Below are 27529 nucleotides of genomic sequence, written 5' to 3'. Positions count from 1 at the left end.
TCTTACAATATCTGTACAGCCTCTGAGACCATTATTTTGCAATGCTGATAAACTTTGACATTTTCAATTATTTTTACATTGTAAAATGGAAAAACTAACCTAATACAATTGAATGTTTTCTCTATGTTCCTAATGTCTTCCTATTTCCCTCTGTTGCAGTAAGTTATATTAACTTCAATGAGACTGGATTATCGTCCAATGCTTGAGTTTGACAGCAGCTATTTGAATAAACCCAATGTGAAATCTGTTGACCCGTCTTTTTGCTTTACAGTAAATCGTCGCTTTGCAGTGGCTGAAATGGCATAGTTGTGTTTTACTGAACTGTACTTAGTGGCAGTTTTCATGTGTGCAGTTGTAGGTCATTATATCTTTTCAAATTGTGTTTTAAAAGCTCGTAATGTTGGCAGGAGGGTGGCATACGGAACTCAGTAGGGAGATCAGGTTTCATGCGGAGCACTGAGGTTAAAGCTCCTGTGACAAGCATCAATCCAGTCGAAGACAAATTTGCAGTGATAGTTGGACATGACCATATTGGTTGAAATACACGTCAGTAACTCAGCAGATGTCCATGAAATGTGATGGACAAGGCTGAAAACTCTTATGGGACACGTTGCAGTTTTCTGATACAAACTTAAAGCTGCTATAAACAACATTTTTACAACACTAATGGATCAAATGACCATGTGTAAATGGAAAAGGGTTACTCATATCGACCCACAGATAATTAACCCGACTTTGTGGTTCTTTTCAGCTCTACTGAGCAACTTATCTTACTTATAGCACATTATTTTGGTTTTGCAGCCCACAACTTTTCTGTTTTAGTTTGTTCTTCTTGTTCTCATTTTGACCATGACAGACAGCTGTTCTCTGAATTAAAGCTCCAAGTACAGCGCGAACAGCAGAGTCAAAGTTAACAACTAGCAAGTGGACATAGTGTAGCATTTAGCAGCTAAAGAGCTAAATATTTCCTTCAGGGGATGATGGAGCGCTAAGGGGAGCTAAAAGGAAACCAAATATTGACCTTCCATTCATCAGGTGGACAGAAACAAGACTGACTTCTAATGAATGCTAATGTTGCTCTGTGTCTAATGTTGGTTGAGTCAATAGAGAACTGCTCGCTAACAGGTTTGCTACATCAACTTAAAAGATGTCAGTGTTGTGTTTAGAACTCGCTGCTTCCAAGTGTCCAAAAAATGTGTTATAGTGCAGGTTTAACTTTTTTTCCAAGATGTTCTGTGATAAAATAAGAAGGAATAAACTGGTCTTTTGTGTAATTATAATAGAATATAATCATTACGTAACTGTTTTTGACATTAAAACACAACATATACACTAAATGAGATTTTCTGACCTCATAAATCGAAGGTCAACTGCCAAAAGACTTCTAGTATCGGAAATATAGAGAGCACAATAAGCCTCAGGAGAATGTCTGGTACTCTGCCTTTAAAGAGAGACTTGTGGCGAGCATCCTGTTCCATCTGAGGACATCCTGACACCAAACATAAGCTTGTAATCACACGCTGCCCTATGCGACTATTTCACAAAACACGATTAACAGGGTTTTTCCAATCGTGTCCTGGTTTTCAATCTGTGTTTTTGACATTTAGTGCAAAGAATTTCTTGAGTCTTGCTTGTGCAACAGGCTAGTCATCAACAAAGTATTATGGAAAGAGCACCTCATTCCCATTTCCATTGTAAATCTGCTTTTGATTAGGTGGACTTCTACACAACATGGAAACTAAATTGCAGCTCTCAAATGGCAATTAAACAATAGTTGGTGTTGAGTGACGGCATCTTAAGGTTGTCCTTTATTTCAGTTTGAAACAATACAAACGTTACTGTATAATAACTCGAGCTAATGTCATTCAATGTTAAGGCAGATATCAATTTAACATATTGCTGAATATGATTCCAACAGCAAAAGCAACAGGAAAAAGGTAAAAGAGTCAGTTGACAAAAACAAAGTTCAAGCAAACAGCAATGATACAATTAATCCACACTATACTGAGAAAGCTCTTAGGAATGTTCACATACTATAATGTGAGTAATGCCTTTAATATTGGTAAGTCAGTGGGACATTATATGGACCACACAACACCACACAGAAACAGCAAATTAAATGGGGGGTGGGGGGGACAAGTTCACAGGACCAATCTCCAAGTAAAAGGAGAAGCAGATAGGCAAGAACAGCGAGCTCAAGTAAGTAAAAGAACATATTTTATTGCAAGAGCTCTTAGAACTGTAAACCTCACACTTGCAGCTTTTGGAAATGATGGTCCAGATCACACATGCAAACACAAAGACAGGTTTGGTTACAGAAAATTCGACAAGACAGAGATGATTAATTGTCTTGCATATTTCTCTGTAAAGAGGAAGGGGGTGGGGGAGCAGGAAATAAATTTCCTTTTCAAAGCATCTATTCATTCTGAAGAATAGAATTTAATGGAAAACAGCATCAAATGAACAATAATCGAGTTAACAGTAAAAATGAGCTGGTGTCAGTACTGGGGTCCATTGTGAAGCATCTTCTTTGGGAGCATTCACAGTGTTCTGGAGTATAATGACAACCTAAATGAGGGCCAACACACGCTCCACATGACAAGTCTCTTCCTGTCCTATCCTCAATCCAACTGATGTGGTATGCATTTAATAAAGCTTGCAAATATGTAGTAGAACATTTTGTGTTGTAACTTTGCAGTTCAAGCGCACAAAGCAGAAGCTGGAAGGACAGGATTGAGGGGACTTCCGTATTGATTACAATTAATTATTTTGAATCAAATTTGACAAGCTATGTACTGTAATCTACAAATTGGTTCATGTTATAGGCACTACACTATTAACTCAATGCCTTAATATACAACAGAATCACTGCTGCCATAAAGATAAATTCAAACCAGACGTGTACTCCTATGTTGTGCACTTGATACGGTTAATTTAATTTAAAACACTATACTTCTTTAGACAAGAGGCTATTTTAGCATGATCCTTTCGTTCATGTTGAATACAGAAAGTAGTGACGTGACAGCTGATGGTTGAAAAGGAAATGTGCAAACAGCAAAGTCCATTTGACCAACAATGAACTTTTTTCTTTTTTTTTTTTTTTTTTAAAGTACTCATCCACTTCCCCCGCTTGCTTTCGTTGTCTCTTTTCCTTTCCGTTTCTGGTCCGTAGTCATTCTTATCAGGTTGGTGCATTTTTGGTTTTGTCCACTTTCAGGGTATGGAACAGTATCCTCCACATGCCCTGCCACCGCCCTGCTCCTGCTCCCCCAGACGGACTTTCTGTCCCTGGTTTTCACTTTCCCAAAGCCCCGGAGTCTGGAGGATCTTCTCTACGAGCTCCTCAAAGGCACACTGGACGCCATCTTTAGTCTTTGCACTGGCCTCTGCACAAAGGAAGGAGGGTTATGAAGATTTATGAAGATTAGTTTAAAAAAAAAAAATCTGGTAGAGCACTTTCAAATGTTACAAAAAAAGAAACACAGAACTGCACATCAACAACACATCATCTTTTTTGTTTAAAACATAGTAACAGTAATGATAGAGATTTTAAAAATATCTAAGTGTTGACAAACATGACTTACAAAGTATGAAATGACTTCATTTAGGAAGCAACAGACATCCAGTGGGATGAAGACATCCTCACAGCGGATTAAATCCATGACATCTTCTTGCCCTGCCCTTTTCAAAACCCCTTAATTTAGCCATTCTAAAATGGAAACTCCACAGAAATGTTAACCTAATTTCCCATAGAGGGCCAGATTGGAGATGGGAATCAGGAACATGTGTAGACATGGATTCAATAAATGAAAGCCGGCTAGATTTTAATCATAATGCAGTTCTGCTGGAGTGGCCGCATCTTTCAGCACTGCGCTGACAGTAGAGACTCAAAAAATGCCAGAGCAGTATCAACAACATAGCAAACCCAAACTGAACGCACGACTTGCTGAAGTGACGTCTTGACATGTTCCAACTTCACAATTACAGTTCAGACTTTTAAGTGCAGCATTACGGTAAGTTTTAATGGCACCAAGTTACATTCTGTGGCTCTATTAGTTTAAATGACCATGTCTGACCACGTCTGATTTCAGTCTAACATGGATACTTACCAATAAAAAGCATAGAGTGTTTCCTTGCAAATTTCAGGCCTTCATTTCTGTCCACTTCATGGTCATCCTGAAAATCAAAACATGTAATTATTGCTAAGTGGAGGACACATGGTAAGGGATTTAAATGTTTTAACAAAATGTGTTACAAGTGTTAAATGCCAAGCAACAACCATAACTAGTGAGCACACTAACAAAACACGCATGAGTATATTTTGTGCTTTTTGATTTTCTTCTATTATTAGCTCAAATGAATGCGATGAATTACCTGCACATTGAGCCTTATACTGCATATGCTGTCCATTAGTACCAGCAATCTAAGGTCTGTCAATGAGGTGAGCTGATGACAAAGTGCATTCTAATCAGACTCACCCTATCGATCTTGTTCCCAACCAGCATTTTCACAATGTCGTTGCGTGTTGTGTAGGTTTCCAGTTCATTCAGCCAGTTTTCAAGCTTCGTAAAAGTTTCACGCTTTGTGACATCATATACTGTTAAAAAAAAAAAGACAAACAGAAAAAAGAAAAAAAGAAGGCATTAGAGGGAATCAATATAATGTTACTATAGTAACATCTTCCAATCTTTCCACATTGAAAGAAACACTACCACTGTTATCTTGTAGTTGTTCATTTTCACTTTGGATATTTAGCTTAGAATCAATTTCTAAGTTAACACATTTACAAGCAATCATTAAGCAAAATTAAGTAAAATGACAAATTAGAGAGGTATGGAGGGATCTATTGATCTCTTGAGGTTTTGTATCATGAAATGATCAGGATTTACCAAGTATGACTCCCTGTGCACCACGGTAATAGCTGGGTGTCAGGGTGCGAAATCTTTCTTGTCCAGCTGTGTCCTGTAAAGAAAAACACTGAGGTCAACATCAGAAAATGTCAGTAAACAAGTCAAGTCCCAGACTCTCACTTTGACATGTGTTTCCGATATGTCACAAGGTCTCAGGGCTATTCCACTGTGAAATTGGCAACAGCCTAAAGGCTCTTTGCAGAGTTTCAGGGCCTTTAGTTCTTTTGCAATCCTTAAGACTTTGCTTGGAGGGAATTATCCACATTTCTTAGTGTTGCTATGTTTAAAAACAGGGAGAACAAGTGAAGTCCTTAAAACAGAGTGCTGAAACATAAACACAAATAAAAGCGTTAAACATCTAATTTACATGTAGTTGTGTTGTTATTCTTTTTATTAAAATGTGATGTTATTGGTTTGCTCTCATCCAATTCAACTGAATGACATAACTAATAATAAATGTATGCAATTATTCTATTGGTTTGATAAAGGAACACCCTGTTGTGTTCAACTATATAGACAATATGAGCTTTACACTTGCCTCAGGCCATATAACATGTGACTTCACTAAGTGCTGATGATAGGACCGAGCCACTTTGAGCCGTCATGAAAGACTCATCTGTGTGAATTTCTCACTATGATTTTGTCTGTACAATGTCGCCATCTCGTGGATACTACCCTGTACTTCACCATGTTTTTATTAACACCACAAATAAACTGCAGACAAAAGCAAACTGATGTCTTACCCATATGGCGAGCTTTGCTTTGTTTCCATCTATCGCCAGTGTCTTTACTTTGAAGTCCACACCTGGTCAGTAGTAAGAGATAGAGAGGGAAAGAGAAATTATCTTTTATACATGATCAGCTTCCAAAGACGTGTTTATGTGTGTATGCACATGTATGTTCATGTATGTGTGAGTTGAACCTATGGTCGCTGACTGCTCTGGATCAAAAGTGTCCTCTGTGAACCTCAGGAGGAGACTGTTGGAGGAAGTAAAGATAACAGGCAAATGAGCAGGACGATAGGCTTTTGTTAGTACACTAAAGGCTCATTAAACATTTGCCTCTGTCAATTATAGGAGGAGCTCAGGATGAAGACAACAGGTTTAATGTAGAACATGACTGAAGATGACAAGTATCCCATCTAATAGCAATCAAAAACAGCTGTAAAAAGTTTGAAAACTGTAGCTATATAACGTTGGCGTTAGAAAGTCACCTTTATGTATACTTGTCAACACCAAGTATTTGACTAAATAAGTGAAGAAAAGAGCACACTAATAATTAGCTTGTGCAGCAGCTGCAGAGCAGTGGAGTTACTTACATAACAAGAAGAATGTCAACATTCACAACAGGCTAACTTAGCTAAGCTTGCTGCAGAGCCACATACCTGGACTTCCCGACTCCACTTTCGCCAATTATCAACAGTTTCAGAGTCGTCAGCACGTCTTCATCCATATTCCTGTAGAAGATTGTTTGACTACCACTTGGCGACGCGTTTAAAGACAAAATCCACTAGTTTTTAGGACAGCAGGCAGCTAGCGGCTCCAGTGACAGCCTGCTGTTCACGCAACTTCCGCCCAATCCGCGACGTGTGACGTCACGATACATACACTACTTAAAAATGAAAAGGTTGTTAGGCGTTGCGAGGTTGCCGGTAAAAATTTCCAAATTGTATCAATAAGCTCTGTTGAAACTGATAACTTTTCTCCTCACAAGTAAATGGAACAATGAATGTGTTAAAAGCAGGGTTGGGAAGGTTACTTTGGAATGTAATAGGTTACAGATGACTACTTTCCCTATTTACATGTAATAAGTAATGTAACTGTTTCAATTACTCAATCAAAGTAATGTAACGTATTACAGTTGATTAGCAATGTTCTAATGAATGTTTTCAACTCTTATTGTAAGTGTACTACCCATTAAACCCACTAAAATCTAAGTTCAGGTTTCATGGATACTGACATGATTAATAAGGGAGATCATTCACATTGTTTTCACAGAAATAAAAGCAGCAATAGCCTATCTATTCAGTAAACTGAGGTAAAAAACCAGATGTAAACACCTTTGTAGTCATCAACATTTTTATAAGTAACTGTAATTTAATTACTTTTTCTCAATAACTGTAACAGATTACAGTAACATTTATTTTATAACCACGTAACACTGTTACATGTAAGTAGTTACTCCCCAGCACTGGTTAAAAGTCAATGGTTCTCAAAGTTTTTCACATCAAGGACCCCTAAACAGACACAAATCAGACCAGAGATTAGGATACAGAAGGTGTATGAAATCCAAGACTATAATCCATCCAAAAGTAACACATTTTCATTGTGTTTATTTTGGATAAAATTACAGTGAAAATAAATTATTCCTCTTTTTGCTGGGAACCCCCTGAAACCCCTTTCATTTCCCTGGGGGTCCCAGCCCCCACATTGAGAACCACTGCTAAAAGGAACAATTTACTTCATTTACAACATTGGGTTGACAGAAGCATCATAATACTACTTAATAAAATACTTATTTTATTCTAATGGTCAGTTATTTAACTTTGAACTTTCTTGAGGAGAAAACATTCCATATCAACTTCAAATAAGTTACAGTCCATACCAGTGCTATATTAGTAAAAAAACAACAATGAGGTTCCTAGATTTGTACACTCTTTATATAAAAGGTAACATATGCACTGACAGACATGTTAGAGAGTATCTCGTCAATACTAGAAAGTAACACCACATGGGAAGTCTTTTTTTACAGATATTAACTTAGTACAGAGACTTTAAACAGATCTTCATGTTTTCTGCAGTTTGCTAGTTTACCTTTTTGGTAGAAGTGGAGAGGTGTAGCATAGAAAATGACTGTCAGCCAACAGACAGGAAACCTTTGATTTGTCTAAATAAACATCCACATTATACAGTATAATGTGTCTTTGTTCTGTTTCTTTGCTACTCTGCATTGATCTTTAAGAGACCTAATCATTTATGTCACCTCAACCATGAAAAGAATCACCTCGGGGTGAAGCAATGGGAAACCAGTTATAGTACCAAGTATTGAGAAGCAATCGGTGAGCCATACTACACCTACTTTTCTTCAATGGACTCTTTGACTGAACTGGTACACAAACCTATTTTGCCATTGTTCTTTACAGAGCAGCCCAACCCCGTTATTATGCAAATCTCAGCTTGTGAAGGAGCTGAAAAGAGTCTGCAGCACAATAAATACAGCTAGCTGTGAATACACACTGCTCTCTCAGGAGTTTCTGTACTAAATGTGAGCAAGAATTTTTGAAGGAGCAAAATCACATTTTTGCAGCTATGATGAGATACCATACAAACTGCATAGAGAGACCTTTACGCCTCTGTTTTGAGATGATGGGCGCCTTTATTGGATCTCATCCCTGGTTGTTCCTGACTGCCCCACTTATTCTGTCAACATGTTTGGGGAGCGGGTTTTATTTTCTCAAGGACAGGATGTCCAACAATATTGAAGAGCAGTTCACACCAGTTGATGGACAAGCCAAGATGGAGAGGAAATACATCCAAGAAACATTTCCAGGAAATGATTCCATGTTTTCCAGTTTGAGGATGAACACAGATGGGAATTATGCAACACTTATAGCTACAAGTGACAGGAATATTCTGACAGTGGAGTCACTTCAGGACATCTTAGATTTGGACCTTAAAATTAGGAGAATGGTAGTGCAGTTTGACAACCAGTCATTTGAATATGTAGATGTTTGTGCAGAAGTGATGGGCTCCTGCACTTCTAATGACATTCTAGATATTATTGAATACAACGCCAATAATATAGACATTGTCAATTTGACTTTTCCGTGGTATCACTATGACCTTAGGAGTATTCCCTTATATTTAAGTTTGGGGAGTGTCAAATTGAATAAAGAGGTTGTTGAAAGTGCTAAAGCCATACAGCTCCATTACTACTTACGAGAGGACAACAAAACAAAAATAGACTTATGGTTGGAAAGTGTCATAAATTTGGTCTCAAATGAATCATCATCTTCCATTCAGGTAAGCAGAATTTGAACCTACACCAGATTTTGTAACATGCTCAGGATTTCAGAAAGTGGTATTTGTTAAATGTATTTAAATTATCTCTACTTTAGGTGTCATACTCCACTTCCATGTCGATGCAGTGGGAATTTGAGAAATCTCCATCTTCAGTCATCAGTTTATTTTCCATCACCTACGCCATTGCTATTGCATTTTCAATTATTTCATGCTGGAGGTCTGTAAAATCAGTTGAACATGTATTGTGATGAATTTGGATTGATTTATCAAATATAAGCAAATATTTTGTACAGTGGATCTAAAAGACTTTTAAAAATCTCTGATGTTTTTTTAGGTTGGATAATGTGAGGACGAAGGTGTGGGTGGCGTCCTGTGGGGTGCTCTCAACAGGTCTAGCAGTCCTGAGTGGTTTTGGTGCGATGTTGTTGCTTGGCCAACCTTTTGTCATGACAGTTGCCTCCTGTCCTTTCATGATATTAGGTATGTGGTTATGAACATCCAGGTCTACGAGGACGTCCCACTGTCCAAGATTAGAAAGTTAGAAAGAAAATTAAACAAAAAATGTTGTATCTTTTAAATCTAAAGGTATTGGACTTGATGACATGTTCATCATGATCTCCTGCTGGCAGAGGACCCGAGTCCTGGATAGTGTTCCCGAAAGGCTGGCTGACACCTACAGGGATGCTGCCATCTCCATTTCCATCACCACCCTGACTGATGCTCTAGCTTTCTTCCTCGGCGCCATCTCGCCCTTTGGCTCAGTCCAGTCCTTCTGCCTCTACGCTGGGATCTCTGTTTGCTTCTGCTATTTGTACAGCATCACTTTCCTGGGGGCTTGCATGGCTTTGAACGGACGGAGGGAAGCTGAGAACAAGCACTGGTTCACATGTGCCAAAATCCTGGAAGATTCACCACCCACGGATTCAAAAAGCTCCAGTATGTGTTGTGCTGGAGGGAGCTATGATCGAGTCACTGAAAAGGAGGAAACGGAGCCCATGAGTCAAATCTTTGAGCGGTTCTATGGCCCATTTCTCACCCACAAACTGATTAAAGCATGTGTGTTTGTAATCTATGCTAGTTATCTGGCTGTTAGTGTATATGGTTGTTTTACCTTGAAGGAGGGACTCGATAGAAAAAATCTGGCTCTGGATGATTCCTACATCAGTACTTACTACAACACTCAAAGGCAACACTTTTCTGAATATAGCTCTAATGTGATGGTGGCAGTGACGCAGCCCTTCCCCTACTGGGATGAGGATGAGCAGAAGCATCTCTTATCATGCATGTCAAATTTCGAAAACTTGAATTATGTAAATTACACTTTTGGTTGGTTGCCGTCCTTTCAGCAGTATGCAAATGCAACCAATCGTAGCATATATTCGCAAGAGGCTTTCCAAACCCATCTGCCCCATTTTTTGGAACTTAACTCCATGTTCAGGCAGGACATCAGCTGGAGCGCGGACAATCAGATTCAGGCCTCTCGCTTCTTTATTCAGACACTGAACAAAACTCAGATGAAAGACATGATGAGAGGACTCAGGGAAACAGCAGAGGAGTGTCCAGTTGAGCTTCTGGTGTATCACCCTGCTTTTATCTACTTTGACCAGTATACTGTGATCATGGACAACACCATTCGAACCATTCTGATGGCTGTGATTGTTATGCTAGTTGTCTCACTCATCCTGATACCCAGCCCCCTTTGTTCAGTATGGGTGGCTTTTGCAATTTGTTCAGTCACTGTTGGCGTGACAGGGTTCATGTCTCTGTGGGGTGTTCACCTGGACTCCATTTCTATGATCAACCTGGTCATGTGCATTGGTTTCTCTGTGGACTTCTCAGCACATATTTCTTACTCGTTTGTCTCTAGCCCCAAGAGTGATGTCAACGGGAAAGCCATGGATGCCCTGGCCCATTTAGGATATCCAATGGTGCAAGGAGCATTGTCCACTGTTTTAGGAGTGGTGGTGCTGTCCATGTCGGGGAGTTATATATTTAGGACTTTCTTCAAGATTGTGTTCCTTGTGATTACTTTCGGGCTGCTTCATGGCTTGGTGTTTATTCCAGTATTTTTGACTATATTTGCAGCCTGTTGGAAGTGGTGTTAAATAAGAAATGGTCAAATGTACCCATAAAATGTTTGTACTTCTTTTGCATTTTATTTTTGTGTGTTTAGAGTTACACTATTAGAGAGAACAGTTCAAAATCTTATCTAGTTTGATATGTTAGATGTGTAAATCTTTTGCCATCTGTCTGTTTGAAACAAATGTTACATTTTGTACAAGTATGTAAAAAATAAACCTGCTGTATGTCCCCAACCATTGACCCACACACCAAATATCACAACTTTTTATTTGGGCTTCTTTTTTATTAATTTCAGTTGCACCAATATTCATCAACCATCGCCATCACATTGTTAAGAGATTCTGTCAATCAACAGAAGACAGCCATTCATTTTGCACACAGCATAAAAGCTCTTCTATACATCTATATACAATGTTCCCATTACACTCCAATCATATATACAGCTAGACAAGTAAAAGGCTGAGAAACGAATGAAACCAAAAAGATTGAAGTATAACTTAAAACCTGGCCGCAATCTTGACAACCAGGTTGTCAAGATTTCACGAAGAAAGAAACCAATGTTCTAAAATGCTAAAATATGGTTATATACACTTACGCTGTTGGAACTATTTGTTTCAAAATGTAGATATTCAACATTTAAAGATGGATAATTTTCCTTCAATGTACGAGGAAGACAAGTCAGAAAATAGGATATCACTTTACAAATGGAATTAATAGTCAGTTACAGCTTAAACTCCATGTGTTTGACACACTTCCTAACACCCAGAGCGGTGCCAGTTAATACTGAACACTGGCATCTTTCTTCTGCTGCCATGTGCAAGAATTTGTTTACAATACAGAGCGGTATGGAGCATAAGATGCGGGTGAGAAAATCTCTGTGTTGAGGTACAAAAGAGATGGTGATGGATAATAACAGAAAAAAATGGCCTTATAGTTTGTCTGAATAATCTTAAGATTATTATCTATTTTGATAGATTAGGCCAACATTATGACTTTAAAAATCATGTAGCTTGCAATGCTCTATCACTACATAAACACAGCTTGTTGCATGCTGGTTGAGGCTGAGCAGCAGTTTTCTGTTACATCTGTACACGCAGCATTAAAATACAGAACATAAAGAACGCACAAGTGTATTTTTGATTTTACACTTGCCAAAAAGTGCTGAGATATTGTAGTTCAACTTTACACGCTTACATTTCCTCCAAAAGGCCACCTTTAAAATAAGCAATAGGGCTCAGACAAATATGGGAATATGCAGAGGGGTACAGCATGACAGGAGAATGTATATGCATGATATTTTCAGTGATTAAAGAATCACAGCAAAAACACTGCAACATGACAAGTCTAGGTGGCAGCTTGAGACACACATAAGCTGAAGGTGAGTATAGCCTATCTGATTTGAGGATATAGTAGACAAATAGCATATAAACACAAACACTAGAGGCCAACAAACAGTTGCTCTTTGGGTTGATGGTACATGCCACTCAGAATTTCCTATCGACGGGATAAAAAACGGAATATTTAGACTTGGCTTAACAGAATGTCTAAATTTCTACAAATTTGTTGACAATTAAGAGAAATAAGAATCCTATCCAGCGACTGATTTTAAATTTCAACTGACATTCACATATTATCTCCTCCTACCAACTGATAAAGTGACCTGAGCAACATTCACAACATTATCTTTATCTGGAATCAGACATCTATCAAACACATTCCTATGCTGGAAAGCATGAAATCGTCCCTACATATCTGGGAATATATATGAGTTTACACAAAGGTGACAGCATGAAGATACGACATCCTCCCCCACGAGCACTCGGCAAAATACTTTGTCTCTGATTCACAGCTCATGGGCCCTAGCCTATCTCTGTAACCCCTGAGCTCTTAAAATCTTCCTCATTGACCCCCCTAATTACCGTCACCCTGGCTGGTTTCATCTGCTCTCCAGGTTCTTGCCCTCCAAGACCAGCTGGATCTCTTTGGCATCCAGAGTCTCATACATGAGCAGTGCGTCTGCAAGGCTCTTGTGCTCCTTGGCATGAGACTTCAGGAGGGCTTTGGCACGCTCATAAGAGTCCTTGAGACAGAAAGAGAGACGTCAAACAGGAAAGGTATGACTGGGTGGTTGAACTAGTTTTTATGTTCAGTTGTTTCTAAATATAGAAAAGCACACACACCTTCAATAACAACCTGACTTCATGCTCCACAGCTGCTTGCGTCTCTGGGCTCTGCTGCGTCAGGTCAGCGTAGGTCATCACACCCAACTGAGAGAGAGGCAGTGAAGCAGGATCATAAATATACATAAAAATATGGCAAAACTGTAGATTATCAAGGATGTGCTGTACAAATATTATGACCAGACCTTTTCACACATTCCAAATCTGGTCACCATCATCTTAGCGATCTTGGTGGCACTATCAAAGTCGTTTGATGCTCCTGGAGGACAAGAATTGACATGTTTATAACCATACAGGTACAGTATATGTTGCCTTTTTAAAATTCGGACAATGTTCCCTTTCCTTTAGGAGCTCTATCTAACCTGTTGTGATGTATTCACGACCGAATATGATCTCCTCTGCAACACGGCCGCCCATACTGACGTCCATCTGGGCCAGCAGCTGAGAGCGAGTCTCACTCCAGCGATCATTCTCCGGGAGCATGGACACCTGTTCAGAGGACATAGTGAAAAAGGGAGAAAAAGAGAGAGAGAGTTAAAAACGTAATATAAAATATATATTCAGAGTTAAGCTATTTACTTTATTAATTCTTGATTTCCTTACATGTCCCAGACTCGGCCCCCTGGGCATGATAGTGGCTTTGTTGATTGGCATGGCGTCTTTGGTGTAGTAAGCTACAATGGCATGACCTGATTCATGGTATGCTGTGATAAGCTTGTTCTTCTTGTCTATTTCAGCACTCCTCCTCTCAGGGCCTTGAGGAAAAGAGAAGAGACAGAAAATAAAACCATTATGGTTATATTATTAGTTTAATAAGAGTAGTCCTAGTATCTGATTAAGCCTTTGCTATGACAGATGCAGAATAGGGATTTGTAGAGACACGCAGCATATTGTAACAATGGAAGAGAAACAAGTAAATAGCATGTCTTAAACCAACTTGCAAAGTTATGTCGCTGCTCACCCATTAGGATTTTGTCTTTAGCAAACTCCAGCTCCTTCATGGAGACCATGTCTTTACCATCGACTGCCGCCTTCAGGGCAGCCTGGTTTACCAGATTTTCCAGGTCAGCGCCGGAGAATCCCACCGTGCCCCGGGCAATGATATTGGCCTCAATAGCTGCAGAGATAAATACACATCATCCATAAAGGATTCCCGGTAAGTTTAGTATTCAGATTGGGTTTCAGTAAAAAAAACATTCATAAAATATTTCGCCATGTCATCTTATTAAAAAATACTGTTAAAAATACTGTACCAACAATACAGTCTGTGCTGTGCTAAGCAGTTGTATTTGCTGTTTCATAGTGGCTGAAATATCATATTAAAAAAAACAAACATATTGCAGCAAATCTAGGATTGCTTATTTCACACCTGGATCCACTTTAATCTTCTTCAGGTACCAGTTGAGGATCTCCGTGCGTCCTTTCACGTCTGGTTTGGGGACAGTCACCTGCATGTCAAAACGTCCCGGGCGGATCAGTGCACTGAAAGGAAAAATCAGCTGGTTAGCGAGTTACCAACACTGTGTCATACAACTCAGAAGCAGTGCATCAACAGCCCCGGAGCTACAGTGTATACTTTATGACTGACAAGGAGTGCCGACATTTTCATAAAGTAGCAAGAAGAAATTCAGAGGTAAACGTACTTATCCAAAGCCTCTGGGAAGTTGGTGGCTCCGATGATGATCACGCCTTCATTTGGTTTAAATCTGCAAAATATTAACACAGTGTACATGCAGGTCAGTGTCTGCAGTAATTCTCTTGATTTTTGCAAAAAGAAACTTCACCACACTTTAAATTAATCTATGTCACAAAGCAGTTATTTTTGTGTTGACCAGAGCTGCACTTAATCGTGTTAGGCGTCTTTTTTGGCTAATGCAACTGAATTATCTATAGTTGTATAAACTAATTGAAGGCAATGCTTCAAATCAGTGAGCAGGATTTCTTTATGATAGAACTGGATTTGCAGGATTTTTGCATCAATGTGAATAATTTGTCTGATTCCCTACTTTACTAGATTAACCAGCCTTCTGTTGGATACAAATGCAACACTGCTTTTTGACCACAAATATATTTACAATTAAATCTGAATTAAACTAACCCAACATGATAGACAGTTAAACTGTTCAAAATGTGATTACCCATCCATCTCAGCAAGTAGTTGATTGATGGTCTGTCTAGAGTAAGGGTGCATGGGAGACTCAATCCTTTTTCCACCAACACTGTCCAGTTCATCAATAAAGATCACGCAGGGAGCATTACCTTTAGCCTCCCCTGAGAATAAAAAAAGGCAGTAAGATGAGATCAAGGGTCATTTCCTGGAAGTGAAACAATCAGACAATCCTTGAGGTAGGAGAAGTAAACTTTACATAGCTTTTAAAAGAAGAAAAAAAGGGAGGGAGAGAATAATTCAAATGTCAAAAGACCTACTAAAAAGGTTCCTAATGCGGCTGGCTCCCACTCCAACAAACATCTCATCAAACTCTGACCCGGAGGCGTAGTAGAATGGCACATCTGCCTCTCCTGCCACCGCCCTAGCTAGTAGGGTCTTACCAGTCCCTGGAGGGCCAACCAGTAGAACGCCTAGGGTAAAGACAGGTAAGAACAAAAACGATAAGACAGAATGAGAGAAAGATTTAAAAAATAAATCTTTGATTGGAATATTGCCACAAACTCATCTTTTATAACTAATCTTTAGAGTATAGCACATGTGTGATAGCTCTACCTTTTGGCAGCTTTCCTCCAAGGGCTGTGAACTTCTGTGGGTTTTTCAGGAACTCCACCACTTCCTGCAGCTCATTCTTAGCTTCCTCTACACCTTTCACGTGCTCAAATGTCACGTTTTTCATCTGGACAGGATCCACTGCAGAGTCCAGGCCTGATGTGGTTCGGAACCGCACTGTCCAAAATGGTTAGATTAAAGTTCGAAAATCACACTGCATGACATGGTTAATGAACACAAAACATGCATTCTCTATTATTAATAGTTATTTAACGACTACATCTATGGCATGAATTAGTAATTCAACTCCATAAGTTAGAATTCATTATTCTTGCCTGCAAGGAACTTCAAAACCTTCACTCATGACAAGCTTAGTTATTTTTCTTTTCAGGGTTAATACATGTTGTAAGGATTAGTTTGCCACGTAAATGCTGAGCTTGGTTATTATTAATAGTAATGTTTTAATCTATTAATATATCAACATATATGCAGATTTCACGTCAACCATTAAATCAAAAAACAGGTCTAGAGGGGAAAAGGAGCCTTTACCCGATATGAAGGGGGTCTTTGAGATACCATAGAGCCCAACAAGGAGCAGCACAAGCAAGATGAGACGAGTCCTTCTCAAAGAGTCTGAACAGATGGATACAGGACAGGAAAACTATGCATCAGTACTATTAAATGCTTCATATTGGAACCTCGGTTTACGGGCTATGTATGGTCAAATGTTTGTTCATGCAGAGTGTAATACAACTGTCATGTACATTAAAGCTTTCAGCATTTCAACCTCCAGAAGAAGAAACACAGGTAGGTCAAGTGGCATGAGTTGCATCGTCCGTCTTCAAGAGAGGAGAAAATCTCTATTAAAACTTGCCTTGCGTGCGTTGTGTCAGGGCTTGAGCTTTCAGGAAACCTTCAGCGAAGCCCCTCTTAAAAGAGTCCTGCTGCCCATCAGGTATGTTTTTGTTTTTCAATATGCTGTCTAGATTTTCCACTTCAATCCCCTTGTCACGTGTCAGGAAACCCTGCAGGACGAGGCATGATTTATCAGCAGTATTCGTAGAGCCAAAACACTTGACCATATTTTTATTCTCCAGGTGATCACGCGTGCAGGCCTGAAAACACAAGCTGCACCTGCTCTGTTTTTATACTGAAGTGTACAAGAAGAGCTGGAAGCATTCTTATATGTTGCTAGGCAACTGGAAAGTCTGCTGCTGTCAATAATTTAGTTAACATAGCAGCTGATAGTATTGACTAACTCACTATGAAAAACCACGCCATCCATTTCACTCATGAAAAAGCCTGTTGGTGACATCGGCTAGGCAGCAACACTGACTGTCAATTACTTTTGCTCATTGTTCTTGTTTGCATCAGATCTAATGGAACAAATGTACACCTTTGTTTGCATATGACTAACTTGATGAGTCAGATGGCTTGTTACACAGAACCATATGAGAAGTCATCCTTGACGACTGTTTGGAAAAGGGCAGGCACTTTCAAGAAATATTTGACAGGTGATTGGATGAACAATCTATCTATCACTGTCTTAGTAAAAAGCGCCTGAGTCAAGTCAAAATGTTAGGGCCCACACAGTGACACTTTAAAACTGTGTCCTTTATTAAAAGATGGATGACAGTTTACCTTCATGAAAGATGGTGTAAACCCTTCAGATTCTACTGGGCGGTCAAAGGATGACTGTAGTCTTCTGGTTTTGTTCCTTAAAGTCTTAAAGCCTCTGCTCTGGACCCAGACTTGAAATATAGAGTAAGATAGATGTAAGATAGAGTAGATGATGTTTAAGTAAACTTCAAAACAGAAAATATATGATTTTGAATTAGCAAAAGTAACATTAAATTGATCATTTTGATCATTACTGGAACATCTGTCATTCCTTCAGGAGTACTGTTTCTGTATCACATTCAAATTACAGACACAATTGTATTTGCTCCTTCATTAGTAACAACAAAGTAGAAAGCTTTAGATCAGTGAAAAACTATTGCACTGCTTACACATGTGTCTAACTCATGGTTACCTGAATAGTGAGGCTCTGTGCTGAAAGACTGAAGGGGAAAGGGGTGCTGCCTGGAAAAAACTGGGGCTGACATGGAACCACATGAGAACCCTGGGAACAGAGGAAAAAATATGTTTAGTGCACATGCATAAGAAATGAATATACTGTTTACTGTGACCTCTTACAGAAAAAAGGGGAAATGAAAACAGACTTTCATCAGACTTTCGTCTAGTAGCTTATTAGAGTGACCACAAAAGAATAAAAGAAAAAAAAAAAAGAAAAAATACACCACACACTGGTTAGTGAAAGTTTACCGCTTCGGCTAACCAGCTTCCTGACTGAAACCTTGCATTCCGATGCACAACACTGTGTTTAAAAGGAGCAGAGGTCACGCTCATCTACTTAACTGGGAACAAGGTAACGGATGGGAGGCTTATTCATAACAAATATACACATTCCTACCATGCTTGTTGTGGAAAAAGGAGGATGTAGAGAGATGAGAAGTCCTCCAGGCTGTTTGACCACCGATACCATATGGAAGTGATGCCTCCTGTGGGCTGAAACGTGGTAACACATGGCTCACCAAGTCATCCAGCTGCTGTGCTCCCAGGTCTGATAAGCCAAGCTCCCGCAGATTCAGCATCGGCTGCAAGCACACGCATTATAAATGTGTGTGTAAGAAATGTGCGTCATGCAGGGCTTGAAAGTGTGAGGTATCATCACATCTACCTCTGAGCAGTGTAGTTCTGGGTCTGAGGCATGCTCCTTGTGTATTCTTGATTTGCTGGTGGCACTGCTGCTGCTCCCCACTGAACTCTTCAGAGAGTGGAGGACGTTGAGGAGGTGACTTAGGGGTACAGTCACCTGTGATCACATGTAAGCCAACAGTGAGGAAAGTGGCATGTTATGCACGTTTAGGAAAGATCATACATGTTACCATTATCAACTGAGATGTTGGTTGTGTTGATGTGGCAACCAGGTGAAGCATTTTTTTTACCAACTTACATGAACTGCATCAAGTTTATGGTCTAGTTCTAAATACAGAAGTGATTATCGATTATTAGTAGAAAAGTCAATTACACTGCTGTTTATATGCCAGCCGTCAGCAGTCAAACATGTCGCTCACTGACGCAGTTTCTGGCAGCTAAGGACACCCTGAACTCAACAGACCACTGCGGTTCACCAAGTTGGCTCCTCTCAACGTCCTGCTCGACATTTATTTCAGTTCACGACATACATACTAATACAGTGTCCACTGACTGCAATAGGAAAGGTCGACAGCAGTATGAGTGATAAGAGCTGAGTTTAACTTAGCAGGCTAGTACGTTCAACTTCACCGGGCTGAGACCAAAACAACAACAATGCTAATGTTAGCTCGGCCTAACGTCACTGGGTTTTCCTACCTGTGGTTGTACGGTCATTGTCAGGGAAAACATGTTCAATCCTCACAGGTACAAGACGCTCGTTAAGCTACGCAAGTTGTACCTATGTCCCCAAGAGGTAAACGTCTTTGTTGCTTTCACTTTAACTTTCTGTAGGCATGCATAGCAAGTCCGACAGCTGAGAACAAACCGGATGTGACCTCTATCATGTTGTAACACATTTTATTGTCGTGTCTGGATGGTTACCCTAGATTTGTGAAACTCGCGAGATTTGCGGGCGCTGTTTCTTAATTGCGCTCGTTTGTCAAAATATTTGGGTTTTTATGATGTGACAGCGCTGTGGTTAAGGGTTGGTTAAGTTTAGGCACAAAAAACATTGGGGCAGGGTTACAGAAGAATCATGGTTTGGGTTAAAATGACCAATCTCGCGAGATCTTCTCGCGGGTCTGGGGATACCATTTAGACACAATCAAGTTTTGTATTACTGGCGAGGTTGAATTCCGTTTTTTAGTTGTAGTTATCCTAAAATGATATTATATTCTAAATTAGTCTGAATTATCAAAAATATGATATTGGCTTTTATTTGTTATTTGTTTTACATATATTTCATGCACAGTAGTTCATAAGCAGTCAACACCACTTTTACACATGCAGCCACTTATGAGCATCAAAATCTGAAATTCACAAAAGTTGAATTAGTTTGTCCCAAGTATGAGTTTATTTCATGTTTAACAACACCAAATTATATAACATATACTTATTTGCTGATGCTTTATAATTGTATATTTGAAAGCACTACACTCTTTTCACTCCTTAGTCAGTGCAGCTAACAATGAATAAATATATATATAATGCTATATGGATTGTCTGCACTAAAGTGCAATATGTGATACAATTGCACTGAAGCTATAAAATACATATATACACATGTCACCATATTTGTCACCTTAAATGTCCGTTTAGTCTAAAAATAAATGTCAGACAATATAAAGGGCTGATGTCCTTTGTTCTCAGAAAAAATACTGAGTAACATTTGATACAAAAAGAACCTTAAATAAACAGTTAAATGCACAATTAAATAATTGTCGATGACGATAAGAAAAAATCTGCACCAGTTAAGTTCACAGCTATGGTATTATCATGAATGTATGACTATTAAAAGTTGACTGTTACCGTATGAGATATTGAGTTTCCAGTGATCCAAACTGAGACATGTCAAAAAGCAGATCACCACCTAATGCTAGATTCACTGTAACAAAGCAAACGTCCCTGTATTAATATTACACACACCTTCCCTTTCTAAAACACCTAAAAACACTTCTTGAAGTCAGTTTCTGCTAGTTTCTCATTCAATTTCCTCTGTGGTGCTTCATCTGTGAGTCAAACAGATGTGCAGCTAATTCACCCAGCGTTCACTGATTGATGCCAGCAGTTTTCAACTGATTCAGGTGATTTTCCTGTGAGGAAAAGAATTAAAACTGAGTTTTAGTTGTCTGTCTGTGGATAGTGTAACCATAAAGCAGTGATGATAGACCTGGAAACATTTGATCAGTATTCTGCTCACCGTCTCTTCCGCTGTAAGTAAAGCTGGACAAGCCAATGGGCGATTAGAGGCCATAGTGCTGTCAATGTCACTGTGATTGGAGAGTGGTCGAAAGGCCACCAAGACGGTCTCAGAAACTATAAAAACAGAGAACTGGTGTAAAGGCAGTGCTTGTTTCCAAACTAGATACTTTTCAATCTTAGGCAAACATGGAAAATATTTTTTAGAGGCACCTTTCGTGTTAAAGGTAGTGAGTCCTCCTGCCTCGGTGAAGATGACCCTGACTTGATTGAAATAAGAAAAAAATGTGACACAACATATTTTACCCCGAAATTCACACTGTAGTAAAAATGGTTTGTAATCAAGAATGTGACAGAGCGTCCAGAGTTTTTTTTACCTGTGACACGGTGAGCACCTCCAGAGTGTGCAGCCTGTGCAGCACGTTGGTCATGTCATGCTGCAGCCTGAGCAGAGCCGTTGCTATTTGCTCGTTGATGTTTCCCCTGGAAACACGGTCAGGATGTCTGTGCTGCGATACGCAACAGCAAGCAGCATCGACACTGACACACAACTGAGAATTGCAGGCGGTTTTTGGTGACTGCGACCCTGAAACAGGAGGCAGAAAGTGACAGATGAAAGCTACAACACACAACTGTGTTTGTGTGCCAACCTGTGATGCCTTTAAATGCCTAGGAAGGTAACCTAAAAGCATATTTTTAGAGAGAAGTACATTAGAGATGCAATGTCAGTATAAGTCAAAAAAGTTGACTGCTGTAGCCTTACCTCTCTCTCTTCTTGACAAAGAGCTGTTGTGAATGGTTGTACTACTCCTTTCTTTAAGGTAGGAATCTCCTGTGAGTACTTGATCCTCGCCTTCATTCAGAGTGGTGTTGCTCTCAAACCACAGATCATTTTGCCTCACTGAGGCAGCTCCTGATCCAGGTGACTGGACTTTTGATGTTGACAGCTAAAAATGAGAGTCAAGTGCAGTTTGAATAGCTATTAATAAACCAGAACACCTTCAATTCATGTTGGACTGTAATGTAGCTCTTCACAACTTTGTTTCTATTCTATTGACAAATGAACAGTTTGGGAGACAGACATTTTGGGAAATACACATAATTGCTTTCATATTGAGAGTTAGGTGAGAAGATTGATACAACTCAAATATTAACCCATAAAAGAAATGAAGCTACAGCCTATAGCATAAAGACTGGAGGAAAGTAATTGCCATGTTATCTGTACAAAAACCCTATTGTAAAAAAACAGGTTATGGTTTTACAGGAGGTTATGTGTAGAAATATTTATTGACCAGCAAATTCCTTAAGCCTCGTCCTGTAGTGAGCTTGCTGTTTTTGGAGAGAAGCAGCAACCTGTTTCCTGGCTGTAGCTTCATATTTAACATACAGACACTGAGAGAGATATTGACATTTTCGCCCAACCCTCAAGCAAGAAAGCATATGTGTTTATTTCACAAGTTGTGGAGACTAATGCTTTAATGTGGAGCACATTTAAGAGGAAGGATATCACACCTCTTCCATGGCTAGATGCTCCATTGAATCACAGAATTCCTCATTATCTGAGTCTGTAGATCGGACATTTTTCTCAGGAGCAGCATTACTATGATCTGTAGGGTGCAGAACACAGCACACCAATGATGAAAAAACATGTACTGTTATTTACTGTACATCTACTGAGTAAAATAATATGTGTCATATTTTTTATATTAAAAAAGGCAATGTTTATTAAATTTTGTATTTCACATTTAATTATCCTTATTTAAGCAGATTCAATAAAGTTGGTTGGACTATAACCCTTAAACAGACCTTACTAGTTATGTCATTTGCACCTCAAGTAAGGAAGGAATGAAGGAAAGAAGGAAGGAAGGAAAGGACGGAAGGAAGGAAGGAAAGGAGGAAGGAAGGGAAGCAAGGGAGGAAGAAGGAAGGAAAGGAAGGAGGGAGGAAGGAAGGAAGGTAGGAAGGAAAGGAGGGAAGAAGGAAGGAAAGGAGGGAGGAAGGGAAGGAAGAAGGAAGGAAAGGAAGGAGGGAGGAAGGAAGGAAGGTAGGAAGGAAAGGAGGGAAGAAGGAAGGAAAGGAGGGAGGAAGGGAAGGAAGGGAGGAAGAAGGAAGGGAGGAAGGAAAGGAGGGAGGAAGGAAGGAAGGAAGGAAGGACAGATGAAGGAAGGAAGAAAGGACAGAAGGAGGGAACATTTTACCCTGACAGCTGAACTTTGATCTGAGGAAGGAAGGAAGGAAGGAAGGAAGGAAAGACAGATGAAGGAAGGAAGGAAGGAAGGAAGGACAGATCAAGGAAGGAAGGAAGGACAGAGGAAGGACCCGGGAGGAAGGTTAAAGAGTCTATATCTCCTGGTGCACGCTGTCTGTTTTAGGGATAAAGAAGCCTAAGGTATGACTTACATACATATATCTTTAAATATTTTGACATTAGTGGTGAATTGTTACTGTTTACTGCTTTTTTAATTATTCATGGGAATTATCTTACATTCATCCTTATATGTATATATATATATCAAAGATTTTGCAGAATAATAATCAACATAGACCGTCTGAGGTACGTGTCATTAGATCTGGTCCTTTTTCTATACACAGCTATACAATCATATGAGTAATTTGTGCACGCATGTATTTTCTTACCACTCAGGTGTCCGTTAAAGTGCATGTACATATTATTCTGTGCCCTGGACTCTATGGAACAGGCCAGCTCCTCATCCTCCACCTCACTGTTGAGGGAGCTGTGGGTCCCATTGGTGATGGAGGACATGCTGGGCTCCACGCTGCTGCTGGACCCCCTGGTGTCAGACCTCCACCTTTTGCTGCCCCCTGCCAGCAGCCTTGAGCCAGGCATCCACTCTGATACAAGGAGAGAGACAGGAGACATAGCTTGACAGAGAATACTAAGAATGAGAGAACTTTTTTATGTACTTAAAAAAAAATGTATTTAGCTATTTTTCACCCTGGGTGAACCTATGCAAATGACTCTCTTTTATCTCACTAAAATAGCATTCTAAATATCACACATTTACATGAATATATTCAGAGGAAAAACACTTCATGTTCAGTCACTTCACAAGAAAACTATGTATGTTTCACACACTTCAAATGAACAGAGAACTCAAGGATGTTAAATTTGAATGGAAATGTAAGTAATGTGAGCTGCCTGGTCTTCGGTGATAATTGTTCCTACTCCCTTTTAAACTAATAATAGACAGATCAAATAAAATAAAGTAGTGCATAAACAAAATTAATGTCTAGAAATGAGGATCGACATACAGCATATATTCTGATATGTGCCTCATATATGACCGCATAGCACACGTCGTTCTGTTCACACTTACAGTTGCAAGCACTTACAGCAAAGAGGGAGTTTTCTTTTTTTACATTATGCAGAAAATACTTGGTGCTCTGTTGGTGTGTGTCCGTCTACAACGCAGCAAACTTCACAGCACAAAACAACTACAACTACAGATCGATACCTTCTTCCGTCTCCATGTCTTCATCTTCTGCATTGTCTTCTTCGTCGCCATTCTCCTCCTCCTCCTCCTCCTCCTCCTCCTCCTCATCACTTTGCTTCCAATTACTACTTTCCTCTATTCTCTCTATTTCACTATTTTCTTTGCTTCCTTCTGCTTCCTCACTAGAGACAATCATGCCATGAACACAGTCTGTTTCCTGATGGTTTTGTATATCATCCCATAGATCCCCGTAGCCTGAACAAGCAAGGAAAACAATTAACTCTTGATCAGATTACATGTTGTACAGCGTTAATCTGCACGAAGCAGTGACACACACTCCACTAGAGGCACACACTACATCTACATCACAAAAACACAAATAACTATGCAAGCCAACAAACCAACACACTGACTAACTACAGAACAAAGTCTTACAGAAAAATACATGACAGATTACACCCAGAAACTCTCATTCAACTACGTCCTAACAATTACTGCAGTGCATTTGAGTTACGCTGAATTCAGCCAAGGACGATGTCTTTGACAGTCAAATGAAAGGCCAAGGAAAGCAATTTAATTAGGTCATAAAAAAAAATAAAAAAAGTGCACAGCCTACACTCTGGGACCACAAGCAGCAATCTTTCAGCTCTAAGTCTACTGCAAACACAAAAGACTTGCCTTCCATTACCGGTTTCTGAAATGGCTTGACCAGCTCATCTAGTGATAAAAAGACACATAAGAAAGGCTCACTCTGTGAAAAAATGTAATCTCTCAAAGAGAATTAACAGCAGGATTACATCCCACTTGAGCAGCAGTGCCCTCAATGGATTGCTTTGTAGTTTTTTCCTTTGATGTGCCTTCAAATATGGACTTATTATGGCAGATTTCTGATAATGAAAAATACCTGCATGGTTCGCAAAAGGTCTGGTGAAGGGTCTCCGGTCCACCTCATTTTCTTCTGCATCTTCTCCTCCTACATCAGCGTAGAAGTTGCCGAGTTTAAGCACCAGGTCAGACACTTCATCTGAGATCGGCATGGTCTCCAAAAACTAATGACACACATAAATCATAGAGATGATGTTAAAAAGGAGATTAGGAGCATAGGAATAATTTGAAATTGTTAGAATAAAACTTGTTAGAATAAAACTATGTATAATAGGTGTGGTGGGACTGTCAAGAAGTCACAGGAAGATTACATGTAAATAGATGTTGTAAATGCTGTCTAATTTATCTGTAGAGTCAGTCAGTTAAGGTTGATTATATACAGCTGCTCACTGGAGGGCATGAATGCCACTTAAGTGCTACGAGGCGGAAAATTATTTGCAAAAGCAATGTCTGCTGTTAATTAAAAGGTACGTCATTGCTAAACAAATATGCAAACAACAAAAAAGAGACTGTTTTATTGTTAAGAATTCTTAAAAGTTTTAAAGATAAGCTGCATCAGATTCAAATGAACTGTCTTTCTATTCGGTGTATTTAGAGAGGTGGAGATCAGAAAGCTATTAGAAAACCTGCATTTAAAAACATTTTGATGTGTGTGTTTATTATTCATTATGCTGATTCTGTTCAGCTTTAGTTTCCCCTGAAAGGACTTACCAGCTGGATGTCCTCAATATAATTCCTCATGGCTTCCTCCTTTGTCATATCTCCTAAAGAGCTCCATGCATCCCTGGAAACACAAAAGAATGGGTCAACATTAAACACTGAGAAGAAAGCAAGCATTGAATAACTGAAAATGTCCATATTAATTATGATATGGATTTAACATGTATGTTTTCTTTCAGGTTAGTGTGAAACAGTAGTAGCAGGAACAGTCTCTGGTGTGGCCATTAACCACAACTACTCTACTACCATTTAACAGTGAACTATAACACTTACTGTACATGTGAATTAAGACAACATATAATAATTAATCACCATTTAGCTTTTCCAGCTGAGTCCCAGAAGCCGGATGGTCTAGGCATGTCGCACGGCCCAAAGGTGGCCTGCTTATAGTAACTGTAGAACATGAGCATCATGTCATCAGACGGTTGGAAAGGACCTGAGAAATGAAGGAAGGAGCGCAGATGGAGTCATTACAGAGATGGGGCATCATAAAGGTAATTGCTAAAGTTATAAGCCACTCTTTTCAAACTTCAGGCCAACTTGAAACTGTATTAAAAGCATTGAGATGCTATTGCACTTGACTCAGTTAATCAGCTCTTAAAAGCTCTGTAATGTAGGTCAGTCACCTGGAGTATTAACACACCAACAAGCAGAGACTCAACACCACATAACCAAACACCTCCAATCAGCCCAACAGTTCCATCACTTTCATTCTTTTCCATATACACTAGAATAATCACCGTCTTCAGGCAAATTCCGGATCACTTTAACTGCAGCAGCAAATTTAGCCTCCAGGCTGTGTTCGTCCTCCTCCTGCGCCATGCTGAGTCCCAACAAGGATGACAGGATGGAGTCCTCACATCTTGAACAAGAATATTAAGTCATTATTGGAGAGAAAAAAAGAGGCAGTTCAGAAAGTGTCCAGCAAGGGACAGGTCAACACTATTTATACATCACTGCAGCTTCTTATCTTATCTATGGACGCACACAGTTTTCTGTTTAATCGAGGAGATTTTAGGATCATTTATAGAGCCCGTATAGGTTTAGATTGAACTGTTTGTATTCTAAATATAAAATGTTTATCTGTATGGTTGATTTGTTAGACACTCACCATACAATTCACATTCGCCGGTGCAATAATCATCATTAGCCGGGTGTCTGTCTGCAATATGCAGCAGAAAACCAATCTCGACTCCGGTCAAGGATGAGCCAAACAGTCAACATTGGAGACTAAAACATATGTGGGAAATGTAGTTTTTATTGACACAAGCCTCGTAAATAATGGTTGAGGGCTCAACGCTTACTCCTTCAATACCCACAAACCCCTCTAAGAGGGGCTTTAAACCGCGGTGATGTATGGGAGACGTAGTACTCGCTCTGGTTTTGCCTTCAGAGCAAAATACCACCTTTGAGTGCTGGCTTTAAGCATATTACCTTTGTGGAAAAATGTTGTGATATAGTCTGAAAACAGCGACTTTAGAATGTCATTGTACATTATTTATTTATTTATTTAAAAAAAAATCAGTGTTATTCTTTCAGTTGGTTCTCATTTGGCATTAGCTGAAAAAGCACTGTTGTAGGATTGCTCTGGTTTGTATCA

At 39.4% G+C, this 27529-nt stretch overlaps 4 protein-coding genes across 4 annotated transcripts; 1 reads left to right on the top strand and 3 right to left on the bottom strand.

Moving 5' to 3' along the window:
• Positions 1-3075: 3075 nt before the first annotated feature.
• Positions 3076-6478, bottom strand: LOC128369383 (ras-related protein Rab-18-like). The gene is made up of 7 exons (XM_053330415.1): positions 6295-6478; positions 5833-5888; positions 5654-5715; positions 4890-4962; positions 4479-4597; positions 4110-4176; positions 3076-3386 (listed from the first exon to the last, which is right to left on the bottom strand). The coding sequence occupies exons 1-7, from the start codon at positions 6360-6362 to the stop codon at positions 3214-3216; spliced, it is 618 nt and encodes a 205-aa protein (XP_053186390.1). The 5' UTR covers positions 6363-6478; the 3' UTR covers positions 3076-3213.
• A 1740-nt stretch (positions 6479-8218) lies between these two features.
• Positions 8219-11037, top strand: LOC128369356 (patched domain-containing protein 3). Its single transcript, XM_053330382.1, has 4 exons — positions 8219-8932; positions 9028-9149; positions 9267-9412; positions 9518-11037. The coding sequence occupies exons 1-4, from the start codon at positions 8219-8221 to the stop codon at positions 11035-11037; spliced, it is 2502 nt and encodes an 833-aa protein (XP_053186357.1).
• Positions 11038-11276: 239 nt separating this feature from the next.
• On the bottom strand, positions 11277-19493 carry yme1l1b (YME1-like 1b). Its single transcript, XM_053330386.1, has 18 exons — positions 19328-19493; positions 18654-18788; positions 18387-18570; positions 17946-18035; positions 17555-17664; positions 16788-16938; positions 16463-16546; positions 15917-16090; positions 15622-15774; positions 15333-15465; positions 14838-14900; positions 14564-14676; positions 14156-14311; positions 13798-13949; positions 13557-13683; positions 13380-13453; positions 13195-13281; positions 11277-13094 (listed from the first exon to the last, which is right to left on the bottom strand). The coding sequence occupies exons 1-18, from the start codon at positions 19358-19360 to the stop codon at positions 12951-12953; spliced, it is 2163 nt and encodes a 720-aa protein (XP_053186361.1). The 5' UTR covers positions 19361-19493; the 3' UTR covers positions 11277-12950.
• Positions 19494-20718: 1225 nt separating this feature from the next.
• LOC128369583 (acyl-CoA-binding domain-containing protein 5A-like) lies at positions 20719-26751 on the bottom strand. Its single transcript, XM_053330660.1, has 12 exons — positions 26670-26751; positions 26242-26365; positions 25921-25993; positions 25229-25373; positions 25003-25041; positions 24346-24579; positions 23507-23722; positions 22382-22476; positions 21633-21816; positions 21247-21455; positions 20871-21047; positions 20719-20763 (listed from the first exon to the last, which is right to left on the bottom strand). The coding sequence occupies exons 1-12, from the start codon at positions 26749-26751 to the stop codon at positions 20719-20721; spliced, it is 1623 nt and encodes a 540-aa protein (XP_053186635.1).
• Positions 26752-27529: the final 778 nt, after the last annotated feature.

Source organism: Scomber japonicus, chromosome 12, assembly GCF_027409825.1.
Source record: "Scomber japonicus isolate fScoJap1 chromosome 12, fScoJap1.pri, whole genome shotgun sequence".
Taxonomy (NCBI): Eukaryota; Metazoa; Chordata; class Actinopteri; order Scombriformes; family Scombridae; genus Scomber; species Scomber japonicus.
The sequence above is the reverse complement of the archived record's forward strand: the minus strand, read 5'-3'. Positions and strand labels throughout refer to the sequence as shown.

Excerpts from the sequence above, each read along its gene's own strand:
- LOC128369383 (XM_053330415.1), bottom strand. The coding sequence starts at position 6,362 with ATGGATGAAGACGTGCTGACGACTCTGAAACTGTTGATAATTGGCGAA. Across the intron at positions 5,889-6,294 it reads AGTGGAGTCGGGAAGTCCAG|TCTCCTCCTGAGGTTCACAG; the intron begins GTATGTGGCTCT and ends TTCCTCCAACAG. Across the intron at positions 5,716-5,832 it reads AGAGCAGTCAGCGACCATAG|GTGTGGACTTCAAAGTAAAG; the intron begins GTTCAACTCACA and ends ACTACTGACCAG.
- LOC128369583 (XM_053330660.1), bottom strand. The coding sequence starts at position 26,751 with ATGGCGCAGGAGGAGGACGAACACAGCCTGGAGGCTAAATTTGCTGCT. Across the intron at positions 26,366-26,669 it reads CCGGAATTTGCCTGAAGACG|GTCCTTTCCAACCGTCTGAT; the intron begins GTGATTATTCTA and ends TTCATTTCTCAG. Across the intron at positions 25,374-25,920 it reads ATATTGAGGACATCCAGCTG|TTTTTGGAGACCATGCCGAT; the intron begins GTAAGTCCTTTC and ends GTGTGTCATTAG.
- LOC128369356 (XM_053330382.1), top strand. The coding sequence starts at position 8,219 with ATGATGAGATACCATACAAACTGCATAGAGAGACCTTTACGCCTCTGT. Across the intron at positions 8,933-9,027 it reads AATCATCATCTTCCATTCAG|GTGTCATACTCCACTTCCAT; the intron begins GTAAGCAGAATT and ends TCTCTACTTTAG. Across the intron at positions 9,413-9,517 it reads CTGTCCTTTCATGATATTAG|GTATTGGACTTGATGACATG; the intron begins GTATGTGGTTAT and ends TTAAATCTAAAG.
- yme1l1b (XM_053330386.1), bottom strand. The coding sequence starts at position 19,360 with ATGTTTTCCCTGACAATGACCGTACAACCACAG. Across the intron at positions 14,312-14,563 it reads GAAGATTAAAGTGGATCCAG|CTATTGAGGCCAATATCATT; the intron begins GTGTGAAATAAG and ends TTATCTCTGCAG. Across the intron at positions 13,950-14,155 it reads TAAAGACAAAATCCTAATGG|GCCCTGAGAGGAGGAGTGCT; the intron begins GTGAGCAGCGAC and ends CTTTTCCTCAAG.